This window comes from Poecilia formosa, unplaced genomic scaffold (genome assembly GCF_000485575.1).
Source record: "Poecilia formosa unplaced genomic scaffold, Poecilia_formosa-5.1.2 Scaffold214, whole genome shotgun sequence".
NCBI lineage: Eukaryota > Metazoa > Chordata > Actinopteri > Cyprinodontiformes > Poeciliidae > Poecilia > Poecilia formosa.
Genome location: NW_006800153.1, coordinates 732,342 through 747,313, shown reverse-complemented (window position 1 = coordinate 747,313; position 14,972 = coordinate 732,342). Strand labels below are relative to the sequence as shown.

General features: G+C 39.8%; 3 protein-coding genes across 9 annotated transcripts in view; 1 reads left to right on the top strand and 2 right to left on the bottom strand.

Moving 5' to 3' along the window:
* Positions 1 to 277: 277 nt before the first annotated feature.
* On the bottom strand, positions 278 to 2,986 carry slx1b (SLX1 homolog B, structure-specific endonuclease subunit). 2 transcript variants are annotated; one of them, XM_007567881.2, is made up of 5 exons: positions 2,545 to 2,986; positions 2,372 to 2,447; positions 893 to 1,213; positions 605 to 820; positions 278 to 530 (listed from the first exon to the last, which is right to left on the bottom strand). In XM_007567881.2, exons 1-5 carry the CDS (start codon positions 2,718 to 2,720, stop codon positions 501 to 503), a joined length of 819 nt encoding a protein of 272 aa, XP_007567943.1. In that variant the 5' UTR covers positions 2,721 to 2,986; the 3' UTR covers positions 278 to 500. The 2 variants fall into 2 exon arrangements, with proteins under 2 accessions (XP_007567943.1, XP_007567944.1); XM_007567882.2 differs by having other exon boundaries at positions 2,396 to 2,447; positions 2,545 to 2,982.
* Positions 2,987 to 3,171: 185 nt separating this feature from the next.
* Positions 3,172 to 6,548, top strand: LOC103148895 (bolA-like protein 2). Of its 4 annotated transcripts, none has more exons than XM_007567878.2 (4): positions 3,172 to 3,270; positions 3,466 to 3,534; positions 4,850 to 4,947; positions 6,304 to 6,548. In XM_007567878.2, exons 2-4 carry the CDS (start codon positions 3,472 to 3,474, stop codon positions 6,401 to 6,403), a joined length of 261 nt encoding a protein of 86 aa, XP_007567940.1. In that variant the 5' UTR covers positions 3,172 to 3,270; positions 3,466 to 3,471; the 3' UTR covers positions 6,404 to 6,548. The 4 variants fall into 4 exon arrangements, with proteins under 4 accessions (XP_007567940.1, XP_016535021.1, XP_007567941.1 ...); XM_016679535.1 differs by having other exon boundaries at positions 3,181 to 3,275; positions 3,470 to 3,534; XM_007567879.2 differs by having other exon boundaries at positions 3,236 to 3,270; positions 3,470 to 3,534.
* Positions 6,549 to 11,052: 4,504 nt separating this feature from the next.
* Positions 11,053 to 14,972, bottom strand: part of LOC103148894 (protein c-ets-1-A-like) — a 6,838-nt gene continuing 2,918 nt past the window's right edge. The window contains exons 4-8 of one of the 3 annotated variants that reach the window (XM_007567875.2): positions 14,629 to 14,700; positions 14,371 to 14,538; positions 13,172 to 13,393; positions 12,972 to 13,090; positions 11,053 to 11,989 (exon numbers count right to left, since the gene is read on the bottom strand). In XM_007567875.2, the coding sequence (XP_007567937.1) occupies positions 11,765 to 11,989; positions 12,972 to 13,090; positions 13,172 to 13,393; positions 14,371 to 14,538; positions 14,629 to 14,700 (806 nt within the window). In that variant the 3' untranslated portion in view covers positions 11,053 to 11,764. The remainder of the gene's footprint in view (positions 11,990 to 12,971; positions 13,091 to 13,171; positions 13,394 to 14,370; positions 14,539 to 14,628; positions 14,701 to 14,972) is intronic. The other 2 variants (XM_007567876.2, XM_016679540.1) reach the window with 2 other exon arrangements.

The window sequence follows — 14,972 nt, the reverse complement described above, 5'->3', positions numbered from 1 at the left end:
CCATCCAACATGCTAATCCCTGGCTGTTTTTGACTGGAAGCGGTGCGTTTCTTCAGACAGCCACTGTAACACTGAGAAGAGTGCTACAGTGTAGCACTGGCTCATATTGTCACAACATGGTGATAGTTTAACAAATATTTTAAAAACGTATTTTAAAATAAAAGTTATATACATACATTTAAATAGTGAAGCAGACAAAATAAAGAAAATGTTCAATTATTCTTTTCAGGTCCCGAAAACAACAAAAACACAAAAAAAGACATGTTTCACATTAGCTATAGAAAACATGTTCAACAGAAGAGCTTTATAGAACACATCCTGTTGAAATGAAGCAATAAAATTATTTCCTTAATCTTTTATGTGGGAAAATTTAATGATTGTTCATAATACAAAGCTAAGAAAGAATTAAAAACCTCATGATGAGACAGTAAAATTTATATACACTCTTCAGCACTAATGGCAGGCGTTCACTCTTATAGTCTACTGCAGCCTCCTTTTCTTCACATCTGCAGTTCATCTGCCCAGTGGCTCTGTAGGAGCAACAAACACCAGTTAGTGAGCAAACACACAGCCTTTAGGGGTTTCACTGAAGTACCAATCTGACCTGTGATGTGGAGGAAATGACCTCCTCCAGGTCTCCGAGGCAGCCGTGTTTATGGCGAATGAGGCTCCCCCACAGCACCGAGCCATGGCAGGAAGGACACTGTCCCTCTACAGGCAGGAGGTGGGACGGCTCGGACCTTAGAAAATATTTGGCCAGGCAAACTACATGACTGACCATCCCACAGGAAGGAAGGAAACAGCTTAGCTTCTCTGACACCTGAGGAGGAGGACAGGATGGAGCAAACCAGCCAGACGTGGATAAATAGCTTGTTGAGGACACATTTCTTACCTTTACCATCGCCTTGCAAAGGAAACACACAGACATCACATCTTCATCTTCACCTGCAGATGGCAGCGACTGCTTCTTTTTGGCCCTCACGCTGCCGAAGGCGATGGGGATGTGCAGTGGGGGCTGCAGGCCGGGGTCAAAGTCCATCCTATACTCCTGTCTGAGCCAGCGGGCAGTCAGAGGGAGCCTGCTCCATGGCGCCACCCGCAGCATGTTGGAGACGACGCGCCAGTGGAACTGCAGGCTTGTTTCTCTTTTGGAACGTCGGGAGACATGGGAAAGTCGTCTGGAAGAGTGAGGGTGCTGCCACGCCCACTCAAACTGCCAGGAAAAGACAACATGAACTAATCACAAAAATTTTAGTTTTCCACATTTTCTCCACATATGGTCAATATTACACATACAAGTTAAACTATATAACTATATATGAGGATTATGATCCAGGCAATCTCAGAAGTGTTTTTCTGATTTATCCATTTCAAAGTCAGACACCAGTGTTCCTGTCAATCAGTTAAGCAAGTTTTAACTCACTGTGATCTGAAAGAATGCAAATCAAGATAAAAACAAATACAAATTCAAACTGAACTATACAGCATGATACAGGATCTGCTCCATTAGGGTTCTCAAGATTGTGCTAATGGACATTTAACCTGTTTGCATAATTTGATCCTGCGTGGATTAGAGATCAGTCCAACACACAATAACTGCATTAAATGACACAAAAGTTCATCTTTAGTTTTAACAGATTCCCTGTGCTGACTTAAGGAAGTTGGATAATTATTTTGTGTCACGCTAAAAATTAAAGGCATGAAGTAAACTTTTTGTACACTTTTAAAAAAATATTTTGTACAAACTTGCACAAAAATTACACATGCATATGTTCAAGACATTGTAATGACCAACAACAACAAAAAATCAAGACATCCTATCTACAACCTTTTTGATTAATGTGGCACAGTCACTCAGATTTTTGGAGATTTTGGAGGTGTGGTAGTTTTTGATCATGTGTGGGGAAATCATATGAACATTTCATATTCAATAATATTCCAAGAATATGATTGAATTTCTAAGTTTGGATAAAAAAACAGAAGAAAAGTCAACATTTGAACATTTTTGTGTTGGAAATAGAGATGCTGTAATATTACAACACTGGATCTTACAGGGTTAGAATGAATGAATGAATGAATGAATGAATGAATGAATGAATGAATGAATGAATGAATGAATGAATGGGACCATTTTTAAAAAAAGGCTTTTTCAGAATATGTAGGAAAAATTTTACAGAACACAGTAGAGTCACTGTGATGATGACATTTGGGAACATATGCTGGAACTGATAGATAGTGGATAGATGAACAAGCTGGTTTTCTCTGGCATAGTGAAAATTCCTGCAGAGATTGTTGGGTTGTAAAAGATGCAATCGGAGCAACAGTGTGTATCTCCTACACTGGACATCACTAACTGTAATATGATGCAGACCTGAACTCTGGAACCTGGACTCACCCTCAGGGCAGCTATATCTGAAGGGAATCCATGGATAATGAGTACCATCTCCCTAAGCAACACAGAGGAACAGGTGCATATTAGAGTTATGGTCATTCTTAAATATTACCAACTGTAAACACAATTCAACTGAATAACAGTATGTTTACCACGGTCCCCTGCCACTGGTTCTCTTGGCACCCCCTCTGTGCCTCCCGGCATTGTGTTGTCCAATCCGCCGCTCAGGGTTGACCGTGAAGCCGATGTAGATACGGCCTTTAAATTTTGGGTTAGTGCAGTAAAGCATGTACACACCGAAGAAGCTCTCCACCTCCACGACCATCATGAAAACCTTAATAACTTCCGTATGAGACGGTGGCAACCGTTAATTGAAATGGCCCATGGCTATAGTTGATGAACGAGTGAAATAATGTTCACAAAGTTAGGGGAAATGTTAAAAGCTAATAACATGTTATGGTAATGTCATAATGTTTTGCTTCTGTATCAGTTCTGTCACTATTAGTTCCTGTTCGGTTCCTGTCAGCCTTTAGTGGACCTTTACGGTGCCTGATCAAATACGTTGGAAATAACCCCCTCTATGTGCAGAAGACAAAAAATCCCATTATTTTTAAAAAGTATCTAAAGTATACTCTCACGTTGCTGTCAACATACGTAATTAAAATTATTCTTACAACAATCACTAAAAAGAATCTTGTTGTCTTTTCTGTATGGACTCCTATTTCGATGATCATTTGTTGTTTTGAAAATAGCGTCACGGCTTAGAAGGCTACCGATTGGCTAAAAATGGTCATAGCCAAGAGTCAATTGGATATTCTTTTTGGGCCATAATAACGTAACCGGTTGTACGGTGTCCAGTTGAAATCAGCAGATCACAGGTAGCGTTTAGTTATGTATGCTTCTACTGTACTATGAGAGTCACACACATGGACTGTCATGTAAATTGTTTAATACAGGAAGTCTTTGGACGCTGACTTTCTAATTTTTTGTTTGTTTTTTTGTGTCTTGAATAAAACCGTATTAAAGATATTTAAGCTGATCTACAGTCAGTATTTCTGTATGTATTGTTTCAGATAGACATGGCAGTGTCAGCAGATCACATCCGGGAGAAGCTAATTAAGGAGCTCGAGGCAGTGCATGTGGTAGGTCTCTCTCTGTCATTTCTTTGATTGTTGTATGTGTGGTTAAGCTGCTTCAGTCACTACCATCAGACTCAGTAGTCATCATAGCAATAGTTTAGCCAATCAGATTGAGTTGTGGCTTTAACTAGGTCACAACAACCCTTTGGTTGTAATCTTTTTCTGGCTTGCTGTTCAGGGTTTTGGATTGAATCCCATTTCCAAAGGAAACTTGGCTTTCCCATGCATCTAGGCACACAAATTCACTCGCACTTTGACTATCCCACTGAGAAATGGGCTGCTCCCTTCAGAACCTGATACATCATCAATCCTCAGTGAGTGCTTGTATGTAAACATCTCAGACTTATTCTGCCCTATGTAGGTTGGGTAGACGATCACCAGTCCTGTAGCATGCGGTGTTCTATGTCCATTCTGGAAGAATTAAAAGCAACATGCTAAATTTAAACAATAAATGAGCTTCAATGTATTTAATTGGATTTAGATTTTGCCACTCTGCCTGGCAGAGTCCAATCTGAACTGTCAACATTGTGCCAGTGTGTGCCATCTGGACAATTTTTGCTTTGGGGACATTCAAACTTGATTACCTGTAAAACGGACCAGTTCTCCATATTCCATATTCCCTCAGTCAGCAGCACCCAACAACAGCAAGCTCCTTTACGGGAACCATTATATAAGCTCTGTCTGTCTGTCATATTCTAACACCGTTGATCTTGATCAGCGTTTGTAAAATTAACATCTGGGCATTACCCTGGACTCCAACGTTTCTCTAATCAAACAGCCAGAGACTTAAAGAGGAAAAGCAAAGCAAATGAGGCAGGAGCAGAGAAAAAACGTTGCACTGAGAGCTGGAAGGAAAAGATCCTTAGATGTCATGAGCTACAGCAATATTTAATTTTCCTTTGAAAAAAATAAAGTATTAATGAATTGAAGGAATTAATATACAAAGTAGGGAAAATGGTGAGTGAGAGATGCAGAGCTGCAGCATTACTTGCATCCTGCAAATACATAGTTGACTTTTGGGGAGCAACCTGGTGATAAGAGAACCTGACAGCTGCTTCTATGCAGCCTTTTCCTTCATCCTCTGTTGTAAACATGGCAGCTTTATTGTGTGGAATTACTGGCTAAATAAAAAAAATAGAATATTTTTTTTATCCCATAAACACAAAGATTGTTCAGTTAGACTTTTCCAGTAACTATTTTTTTCCCAAAGGGAACATTTCTATGGACAGTTTATCTAATCAGTAACCAGATTTCTGATCATATTGTCTGTTTTTCTGATGCTGTTCAGTGAAGTAAGTGTTGATGTTGTGCTTTTCAGGACGTAGAGGATACCTCACCAGAAAGATGTGCAGCCAGCTTCAAAGTCCTGGTGGTGTCGGCGCAGTTTGAGGGGAAACCATTGTTACAAAGACACAGGTGGGATTCAGCGGAGCTGCTGCTGCTGGAACGTTTTATTAGTTTCTGATATCTACATGGTGGAAGGTTACTTACACATTTCAAATCTAGTTCTCCATGTGCATTACGATCAATGCTAGAATAAAATATTTGTGTATGAACCAGAATATTATAGCAAACACAGTCCATTTATCAGTAGAGATTTAAAGCTCATAATTCAAATGTCTCTCCAGGGCAACATCCCAAACATCTGCAAGTACGTTGTTAGCTTAGATAGCTCATTCAATGATCTAAGCTGCCGTTCACGTTTAGTTCAAATCCTTGTTTCAGATTTTTTGATAATTATGTTTTTTAGTTATTCCAATTGGAAATAAAATGTTAAAATTAATTAGAGGAAGTTTCTGGTTTAAATACCTGGGCTCATCCATCCAGAGCCACAGACGATGCACAGGGAGGAGAGGATGACATGGTTTACATGATGGTACTGAAACCTGCCAGGATGTAACCTGGGTTTCCTTCACAATCTGCAAAAATCAGGAGAGATGTGGAATAAATTCCAAAGACCTGAATTTATGAGAAGGGGTGAAGACATGCAGCAAAGGTCTCTACAGTTGGAATCAAACTATACATTTCTTCTCTGCTTCAGTTTAACTCCCCACAGTCCAGCCAGCCCCCCAACAAATGGCAACGGGGTAGAAAAAAAAACTTTGGTTGTTAATGTCCTGCCAGTTTTATTTATCAGACCAATATGTTAAAAAATGCATAACATCTGCTGATAGCGATGTGGAAGCCGATATATCGTACATCCATATCCTGAAAACCTGAAGCAGAATCCAGTGGTTTGCTCATTTCCTGGTGAAGCTGGAAGTGTGTGTAGTTTGGAGATAAAAGAAAAGACAGGAGGCATTCTGAAGGTTTTAGGATTCTGGACTGGATTAGAAATCAGTTAATCAGAGGGTAAGATCTGTGATGTGAGATTAACGTGTTATTAGCCTTCTTTCTGAAGTTCAGTTAAATGTTTTACTCCACTTAAGCAAATTTAAAGAAGTCCCTGAGGCCCACCCAGCCTCATTTACACATTATTTACAGCTGTGATCTACTTCTCCTCACTGTCTGCTTCTGAAGGAAATGCTGTGATCTAAAACACTAAAATCATCAAGCTAAGCAAGCGTGTGCTTTGCAGCTTTTGTTCACCATCCTGCAGAATAACCAGAGTATGAGGATGACTCTAGAGAAGTCTCTGTCAGACAGAAGAAAACATTCAAAGTTTGACTAAAAGCTGCAGGTGTTTGTTGCTGAGCTCTGCTGTAAACACACTCATCTCACTTTGAGCCGTTCTCCCTGGGAACCTTAAACTGGTGCTGTCTGTGTTTCCAGGATGGTGAACATGTGTCTTGCAGAGGAGCTGAAGGCAATCCATGCGTTTGAACAGAAGACCCTCACACCAGAACACTGGGACAAGATGAAGCAACAGTGACATATTTCCACCTGCTTCCGTTTGCTTCTTGTTTTTGGATTATGTGAAAATGTCCAACTGGTCCAACTACCTAATTGCTTCGTCTGTCCCACTGATACTAATCTACTGCAAATGAAAATAAAACACTTTCCTTCCTTTTTCTGCACTTGGGTAAATCCTTAAATTCATTTTCTAGTGAAGGAAGAACAGACCCACTCAGTAAATCTTTCATAATGGATTGATGGAATGATTGGATCCGTCTGTGCTCTCTGCTGCCACCTCAGGGAAGGCGACTGTAACAGCAGGGATACAAACTGATTTATAAATAGCAAATACCATTTAGAATAAATTGAAACATATGTTTCATATTATAAATACATATTAAATAAAAATTATCAAATTATCAGATGTTAAGAAGGAAAGTGGGTTTTAGAATATTTAAAAGTAATTTACAGCATAAAAATACAGTTATCTATATCTCAGTGGCTTTGACTGCCACATGGGAAATCTGTCCGGATCCTCTGGTTTAGTTCTTTCACAAACTGATGATTGGCTGAGGTCATCACCAGCAACCGTCTCAAGTTGGCGGAGATTGGTCCAAAAGAGGGAAATTTAGTTTGAGCAGCAACTTTGCAGTTGAATCTGCCTGGTTGATGTCAGAGCTCAGAGGAGTCGGGTGTATTTATGTAGTGCTAATTCACAGCAAATATAGTGTCAAGGCACTTGACCAGAAATACAAATAAATTAAAACATATCTGATCTTGTAGCATCTTGAACCTTGAAGCAGATGAAGTACAGCAGCAGTTTGCATAGACTCACTAAAACTTGACAATAGGAGATCATTCAGATCTTTGTGTCCCAGTTTAGCATAAAAGCAAAGACATGTATCCATCTTGAGGCTGCAGGTGCTGTGAGCCATTTTAGCATCACTTAAACAGCCAACCTGATGTCCTGAGTATCGTTGTCGACCTTGTTCATCTCTTCCTGATCAGTCCAATAGAGAATCTTTGGGAAATGATGCAACAGCAACATTCACATCTCAGATGTGCAGCCATGCTTTGTCTTCAGAAACCTGTAAATAGCTTTTATACTGTTATGCTGTTACAGTCGTCTTAGTCGCATGCTAAAAGGATCATAAATATTAATGTCAAAATATTCTACAATATAAATCACATCTGTTTATTCACTGGTAAATATGGGGGTAGATGCTCTGCCTGTGGAATATGAACACCACATTTTTTAAAGCTATTTCTAAAGTTTTGTTGTTTTCTTGCACAATGACAATAAAGGATTTCTGATTCTGATTCTAAATGCAGAGAGACTCCTGACCAAGACCTGAACCCAGACAGTAACTGACTCACCATCCAACACATGGCTCAGGACTGGATGGCTCATATGTTAACATGGGTCACTATGTTATCTTACTGGAGAGATTCTGGATGCAGAAGTATTTATTCATGCTACTAAATATACTTCCTGTTTGCTGTGATACTGCCAGCAGACAATAAGCTGAACTGGAAACAGTAAGTGCAGCTCTATGGAGGACTCACTGTCAGGAAGGCTGAGTGCTTAAAGCTCTTTAACAAAGTGGGACTTGTTCATCCCATGTCCCAGCTGACAGCAGATCTTCCACTGTGAATGTGATGAACATTAGGGTTCCATGCCAAAAACTAAATAAGCACATGAGGCGAACCCCCTGCTGAGACTCAGGGGGCTCAGAAAGCCAGAGTGGTTGCTCAGTGAGATCAGCTGGTGGTGGCTGAACTAATGGAACCTAACTGGTTCAGTCAATTCACTGATTTTCACTTCAGTGCTGATGTGGCTGTTTGTGTTGGATGAATGCAACCAGCAGCTCCTGCAGAGAGCCCAAGCAGTTTCATTTAATACCCGAGACAACGGCAAGGCTGCTTTATTGATTTATTGCCCTCTAACACATAATACAGCATGGGTTCATTTCTCCACCTGTGGATTTTGGTTCCTCATTTTACTCCTGAAAACTCTTGATAAAAAAATCTTGATATCACCTGTGATATCACCTGTGCAGGCTACTGTTTATCTGCAGTAGTCTGCAGATAAACAGTAGATAAACAGCATAACAGCATAACAGTTTATCTGCAGTAGCCTGCAGATAAACATGTTTATCTGCATGTTTAGCCTGCAGATAAACATTTTACCAATGTTGTATACAGCACATTTTTTTAAAGTGAGATTTTTATGGCAATAGTGGCCTTTATTCAACTTTAACTGAACAGGAATAAAGGCAGTAAGAGAAAAGCCGGCTGTACCTGGCTCAGCCGGGAATCAAACCTGAATCTCTGCTAAATACTCTGACCTTAAAGATGTCAGAAATGAAAATGCCATTTTTTTCAACCTTTAAGCCCAAAACACACAGCTTGCATCTGATCAGATTTTGATTTCGATCTGACACACAGTCCCTAACTGGACTGTCCATCAACTCAACAATAATAACAATTCATGTGAGAGTATGTAAACAAGCCAGTCCGGCAGTAAACTCAAAGCTGCTTAAACAACATCACTGTTTCACTCTTTCATTTTTTTCTGTACTTCTGAACTGCTAGCATGGATAAGCACACTACCTTTTCTGCAAGTAAAAGATTTTGGTTTGTGTTTGCCCCAAAGTGGGTGTGTTTTACTTCCATGTCGCACTTAGTGTCACTCATGCCATCAATTTGTTGCATAGTTCCAACTAGGAAAGACGTCAGTTGGAGAAGCAGTTGTAGTCACAGGGTCACAGTTAGTGATCATTGACTTTAACAGGTACCAACTGCTGCATCCATCATCCGACCCGATCGGACCCCAAAACGAGTCTGGTTGTTCAGGGCCTTACTCTGTGCCAGCTGACTTAGACAGACTGAGGCGGCCAGTGACTATTTCAGCAACTATATTAGCTATAAACTGCTTAATTAAACCCCCAGAGGCTTTCTGCTGTTTGCAGAGACATTGTAAGTCTTCATGGTTTTAGATAGATATCAGATGTAGAGCATGTGTGATCATTACTGTCTTATCACAAATTACAGGTTTAATCTGGATTCTGACTACATTATTTGAACACATTAATCTGCTTTGATCTAAATTTTCCCTGTATGTTTGGGGTCGAAGGAGAACCTCCCCTAAAATGATTTTCATTTATTCAAAGATGATAAAACATCGTAAAAGAAAGAGCAGTTACGAAAAAACTAAAGTAACTATTTTTGATTACATGCTATTTAGTCAAAATTAATTAATACCTTTCTCAATAATCAATAGAAACGCCTGTTTGAATGTTTCCTGTTTGAATGTTTCCACTGGTATTGTGATTATTTACCTGGATTTACATTGAGGCTCGGTGCCATCTTTACCTTTTAGATTCCACTCTCTCGTTCCAAAACATTACTATTATTTCCAGTCAGAAGACACATTGTGGACAAATTAAAAGATTACTTTAAACCTAAATCTAATTCCTCTGTGGGAGGAATACCTTTGGGCCTTACTGTGTGCTCTACAGGTACATGTAGTGATGTGTCATCATGAGGTAAAACCAGAGATGGTTTGGATAACATTAGCTCCTCTCTGTGGTTCCCTCTTGTTGCTGCTGTGACTCACATCCCCCCCGGCCCCCTCCTTTAGAGTAAATGACATGGATGATGTGATTGTTCAGCTCTGTTCCGTTCTGAGTGGCAGCCATGCTGACCACCAGACACTCGGCTCTTCCATTAGCAGCTCTTGGCAGGGTGAGTGGTGGAAGTAATCCTCCCTCCGCCTGTTTCAGTTCTCCTGCTCTGTGATGGAGAAAATCACATCACAAGTCAGCTGGTACTTTAAAATAAGACATTCTGATCTCTCCATACGGCTGCGTAGACACTGAATAAACAGAATAAAGGATTCATTATCATAAATGACTGCATTCAGACATTTTCCTTTCCCTTGATTTGTGCTCCACCCTCATGCAGAACTCTTCCATCATTCTGACACCCTGGGTGGATGTACAAAAGTCTTTAAGTTTAGGAACGAATGTTTACACTGAAAAACAAGCAAAAAATTATAAACAAAGCGGCAACCCCTTTTTGCTAAGCCACATTCATAAAAACTGGAACCCAGAAATATTCACACATCATATTTCTGTTACTTTAGTTTATATTAAACTGTTTCTGTTTTAAATTAGCTATGACTGCAAAAAGTTTTATTTCTATTTCCTAAATGCTAAAAATAATGAGAGAGATCTATAATATTTACCTTAATATATTTTATTGCTGCTTATACTGAGCCAGGTTCTGGGTCTGCTGGAGGTTTCTTCCTGTTAAATAGGAGTTTTTCCTCTCCACTGTCACCACATGCACGCTCTGTATGAGGGATTGCTGTAAAGTCAATGAGACAACACAAGTGATTGTCTCTATGTTCTCATCCAGGATGACTGAACCCTGCAGGTCAGACTTGATGCTCTGCTGGGTTTCCTTATAGTAACTTTTGAATCTGCTTTGAATAATTAAATAAGCATATTGTATGATAACTAGGATCAACTGGAATGTATGTGTGATTTAATTGAAGGGATTTTTTTGTAAGGGACCTTGACATTTGTTGTGAATTGGTATAATGAAGTGCATTGAATTGGATCTAATTATAGTGAAGCAACGTCTCAAGCCAGAAAAGATTTAAAAAATTAGCCACTCCAACACGAAGTACTGATTTTTATTCCCATGAGTAACTTGCAGACAGAGCTTAAGGAGTGTGTGAGAAAAGTGACCTACAAACCTAACCCAGTTCCACCAGTTCTGTACAGAGGAGTGTGTTTAAATTCCAGCAACTATTATGAAAACCTTGTGGAAGGGAACTCTAAATATTTTACCTGTCATACAGTTTAAAAGCCGACTGTCCAACATATTGTGGAAATTCAGACAACCCCTGAATTTCACTTCAGAAACACACCAAAAAGTGTCTTTCTTAATTTAGCCTCTAGCTAATAAAAATAATTTTCATAATCGTAGCTAGTCCGTCAAAATAATAATAAAAGGCGACATAGTAGCTGCTGCTGTCTGCATCTCTTCTCCAGAACATTTCAGTCAAATGACCAGACCTCTGCATAACTTGACTTCATGCTGAGGAAATATTTCAGCTATTTGTTTTAGCTGTGTTGGAGCAGGGATCCCTCTACATAGGGACATAGGAACTCCTGCAATAATAATAATTATGATATGATAACTTTTTTACTTCAACTTCACCCCAAAAAATAATGCCACATGAATATAAATATGTTTATTTCTTTGGACATTTTTGCAGTGAAAGAGAGAGTATGTATTGAGCATGTTGATCCACCACTTCTGCTGCCAACAATCATATAAAAATAATAAAATATTATTAAAAAAGAGTTGCTGGACTGGTCTCTGGTTATTGCCTTCCTGAGCTCGTCTTGCTGCTGACGTCCAACATGGCATGCAGCTCCCCTGGCTCGTATCCCAGCAGGCCCTGCAGGTTGCACACAAAGCGGTAGACGTAGCGCTTGCCGGCTGTCTTGCGGATGATGTTCTTGTCATAGTAGTAGCGCAGGCCCCGACTGAGTTTCTCATAATTCATCTTGGGTTTGTTTTTCCTCTTTCCCCAAAGCAGAGCTACCTGGGAAACAAATAGTCATCAGAGAACATCCACAATGTGACAAATGCAATCTGTGTCCGTCATGTACAAGAACAATGCAATTAGACTACTTTATTTATTTATTTATTTTTCATTTTTATTAATTTTTAAATTGTTGTGACTGTTTTAGATCATGGTTTGGTCACCTCAACAATGTGTGTGGTTCAGCACAGTGAAGTTTTGTAGTCACAGGTTGGTGGTGAGAATCTAATGAAAAAGTCTTGTTGCTCAGCAGAAGAGGGGATACTAAGAGGCCACCTGCAGGAGAGATTTTAGCTCCTTCCACCAAAACACTTTAATGAACCTTTCAGTATCTCGTCTGCTTGTGTTCTGGGTAAGATCTGATGGGTCAGACTCACCAAGTGAGGTCCAGAGTGTAAAGGCTAACTGACTTGAACCTGCAGAAGCTAGCTTGCCTCTAGAAAAGTCTGACTAACATCAGCTAACTTATTGAAAGCACAAACAAAACTCAGAATCCAATGAGAAGAGTTGAAAGGAAAACATATTTTAGTTTTAGAATTAGAACTAGAAGGAATTAGAAGCACTTGGTCAGTTTAGTTTCACTAAACTGACCAAGTTTACCTTCCTAAGCTACCGTTCAGTCAGTTTCACTAAACTGACTTCAGCCTCCATTGTTACTGTAAAATGGCCGGCATGAGAAGCAGACCTGCTCATTTCAGAAGCTCCACCTGTTTGCTATGGATGGCCAGAGGAACCTCAGGCATCAGGTTTACAACAGGAATGTTTTGTGAAAGAGGCTATTGACTACTCATAGCTACTCACAGAACCCCACCTAAAGAAATATCTCAACTTTCACTGTTGGATCCATTGCTCTCTCTATTTATGTGAAGCTGTTCAGTCCCTCTGATAGGAGTCTCTGTTTTACATTAAACTGAGTCACCTTCCTGTTACTGATCAGCAGAGATGGTTAGATGAACCAACAGGAAGATCAGCAGGTTCTTACCTCATCAGGGTCGGTCAGTTTGAATTCCCACTCATCTCCAGTCCAGCTGATGCAGGACTGACAGCTGCGATCTGTTAGGAGCTCCAGCAGAAACTGCCACAGCTGGATTGGCCCACTACCTGTGGGAGGAAGGATCAGCTGATTAATGCATAAACCTGGACAGACAAAATGAGTGTCTCTGTCCACACAGCTGTACTAACCAGTGTAACCAGCTAAAATGGCTGCTGGTATCACAGCTTTGCCCACATGTGTTTTGCTGCCTACATAGTCTTTGAAGCTCCCGTGTTTCTGTGGCAGCATGAAGGCATCATCAGGCACTCTGTCGTCCAGAGGCTGTAAATCAGTGAGGGGAACAGTCAAAGCCCGTGGCCTGACGGTGCGGGGCCGTCTGCTGGTAGCAACCCTCTCCTCCAAGTGTGTTTCTGCAAGAAAGCAGGGACAGAAACTCAAGATATGGTCAGAGTTCACTGTTTTATAAAGTATATGGGTTCAAAGAATAAAACTTAAAAAATGCTATTTTTATTGAAAGAATTATGTAAAGTTCTGTTAATGTGATGTTTCTCTTCTCTAACTGAGAAACTCCAGCTGAGGCACTTAGCTGTTAACCTGAGGGAGACGACCTCTGGGCTTTGTTCATTTTTCTCAGTTTGCAAGTTTTTTCACAGATTTTCAATTGAATTAATGTCTGAACTTTGACTGGGCCACTCTAACACATACATTTATTTTGATCTAACATTTCACTCTAACTCTGTCTGTATGTTTAAGGTTACTCTCCTGCTGAACCTGATCATCTAACAGGTTTTCCACCAGGACTGTTCTTTATTTAAATTCATGAATGATGTGTCCCTGACGTTCCGATCTGTGCTTTTGCATGTTTTCATCAAGTGTTCTTACCTCATGACAAACTGTGTTGAGTGATTTTTATGTGAGAAGTGAGTCAGACTGCAGGGACAGATGCAATGGAAGTGTGAACTAAATTAAATTCCATTTTATTTTCATTACTTTTGTAGCTGTTAACTTGGAGGTTTTCAAAAGCCAAATCAGCAGCTGAAGGTTATTAACTTTGTTTTTAAATCTACTTAAAGGATTGCAAAAAATCTTATTATTTTCAATGTAGCACAAAAAAGGCAAATGCTAAGATTCGTGTATTGGAGGCTGGGAGGAGAATGTAAATAAAAGATGTCCGTCAGCATGAAGATTTTCTGCATGTTGGTGAAGTAAATGTTAAGCTTGCATCTATTCTGCTTTGTGCTGATTTTATCACACTCAGACATGCAACAGTAACAAAGTTCTCCTAGCTGAAAGTGAACAGTCTCACTGTAGAAAGTGATGTAGCCCTTCTGTAATGACAACAATGAAATAATAATGAGGGTTTTTTTATGAATGATGGTTTTTTTACCTCTGTGTATTTCTGGTATCAGAAAAGCAGAACTGATGGATTCCTCTGCGTTCATCAGACTGTGACCTTCACGTGGGGCAGAAACTGGATCCAGAGTGTGGAGGTCTGAGCTGTGAGCTGAATGATAGTGAACATTCTGTTGATCCTGGATGTAGTCTGAGTAGTTCTCTGAGGGGAAAAGATACTGAGCTGTAACGCTGGTCAGAGCCCAGCTACTGAGCTGTTGACAGTCAAAAGGAAAGAGAAATCTAGAGCTACCTGTGTGCTGAAGCTGGTAGGAACATGACGCTCTGCTGCTGCTTAATGAAGAGCTGAAGTTATGGTCGTTCTCTGGAGGAGTTATTTTAAAACAATAACAGCTGCACTGTGATCCTCATAGCTTTCACAGCAACATCAGCAACTTTAAACAGATTTTAAAAAATGATTTAGAGTTTAATACAAAGAAATGATGAAATAAAATGTCTGGTACCAGCTCAATCCAACTTTCAACTATGATTTGGAGAATATCTATCTATCTATCTATCTATCTATCTATCTATCTATCTATCTATCTATCTATCTATCTATCTATCTATCTATCTATCTATCTATCTATCTATCTA

Bases quoted from the DNA above. Each gene is read 5' to 3' on its own strand.
- LOC103148895 (XM_007567878.2), top strand. From the start codon at position 3,472: ATGGCAGTGTCAGCAGATCACATCCGGGAGAAGCTAATTAAGGAGCTC. The intron at 3,535-4,849 runs GTAGGTCTCTCT...TGTGCTTTTCAG, and splicing joins AGCTCGAGGCAGTGCATGTG to GACGTAGAGGATACCTCACC. The intron at 4,948-6,303 runs GTGGGATTCAGC...CTGTGTTTCCAG, and splicing joins CCATTGTTACAAAGACACAG to GATGGTGAACATGTGTCTTG.
- slx1b (XM_007567881.2), bottom strand. From the start codon at position 2,720: ATGATGGTCGTGGAGGTGGAGAGCTTCTTCGGTGTGTACATGCTTTAC. The intron at 1,214-2,371 runs GTCTGCATCATA...TTTTCCTGGCAG, and splicing joins GTCCAGGTTCCAGAGTTCAG to TTTGAGTGGGCGTGGCAGCA. The intron at 531-604 runs GTCAGATTGGTA...TTGCTCCTACAG, and splicing joins TCATTTCCTCCACATCACAG to AGCCACTGGGCAGATGAACT.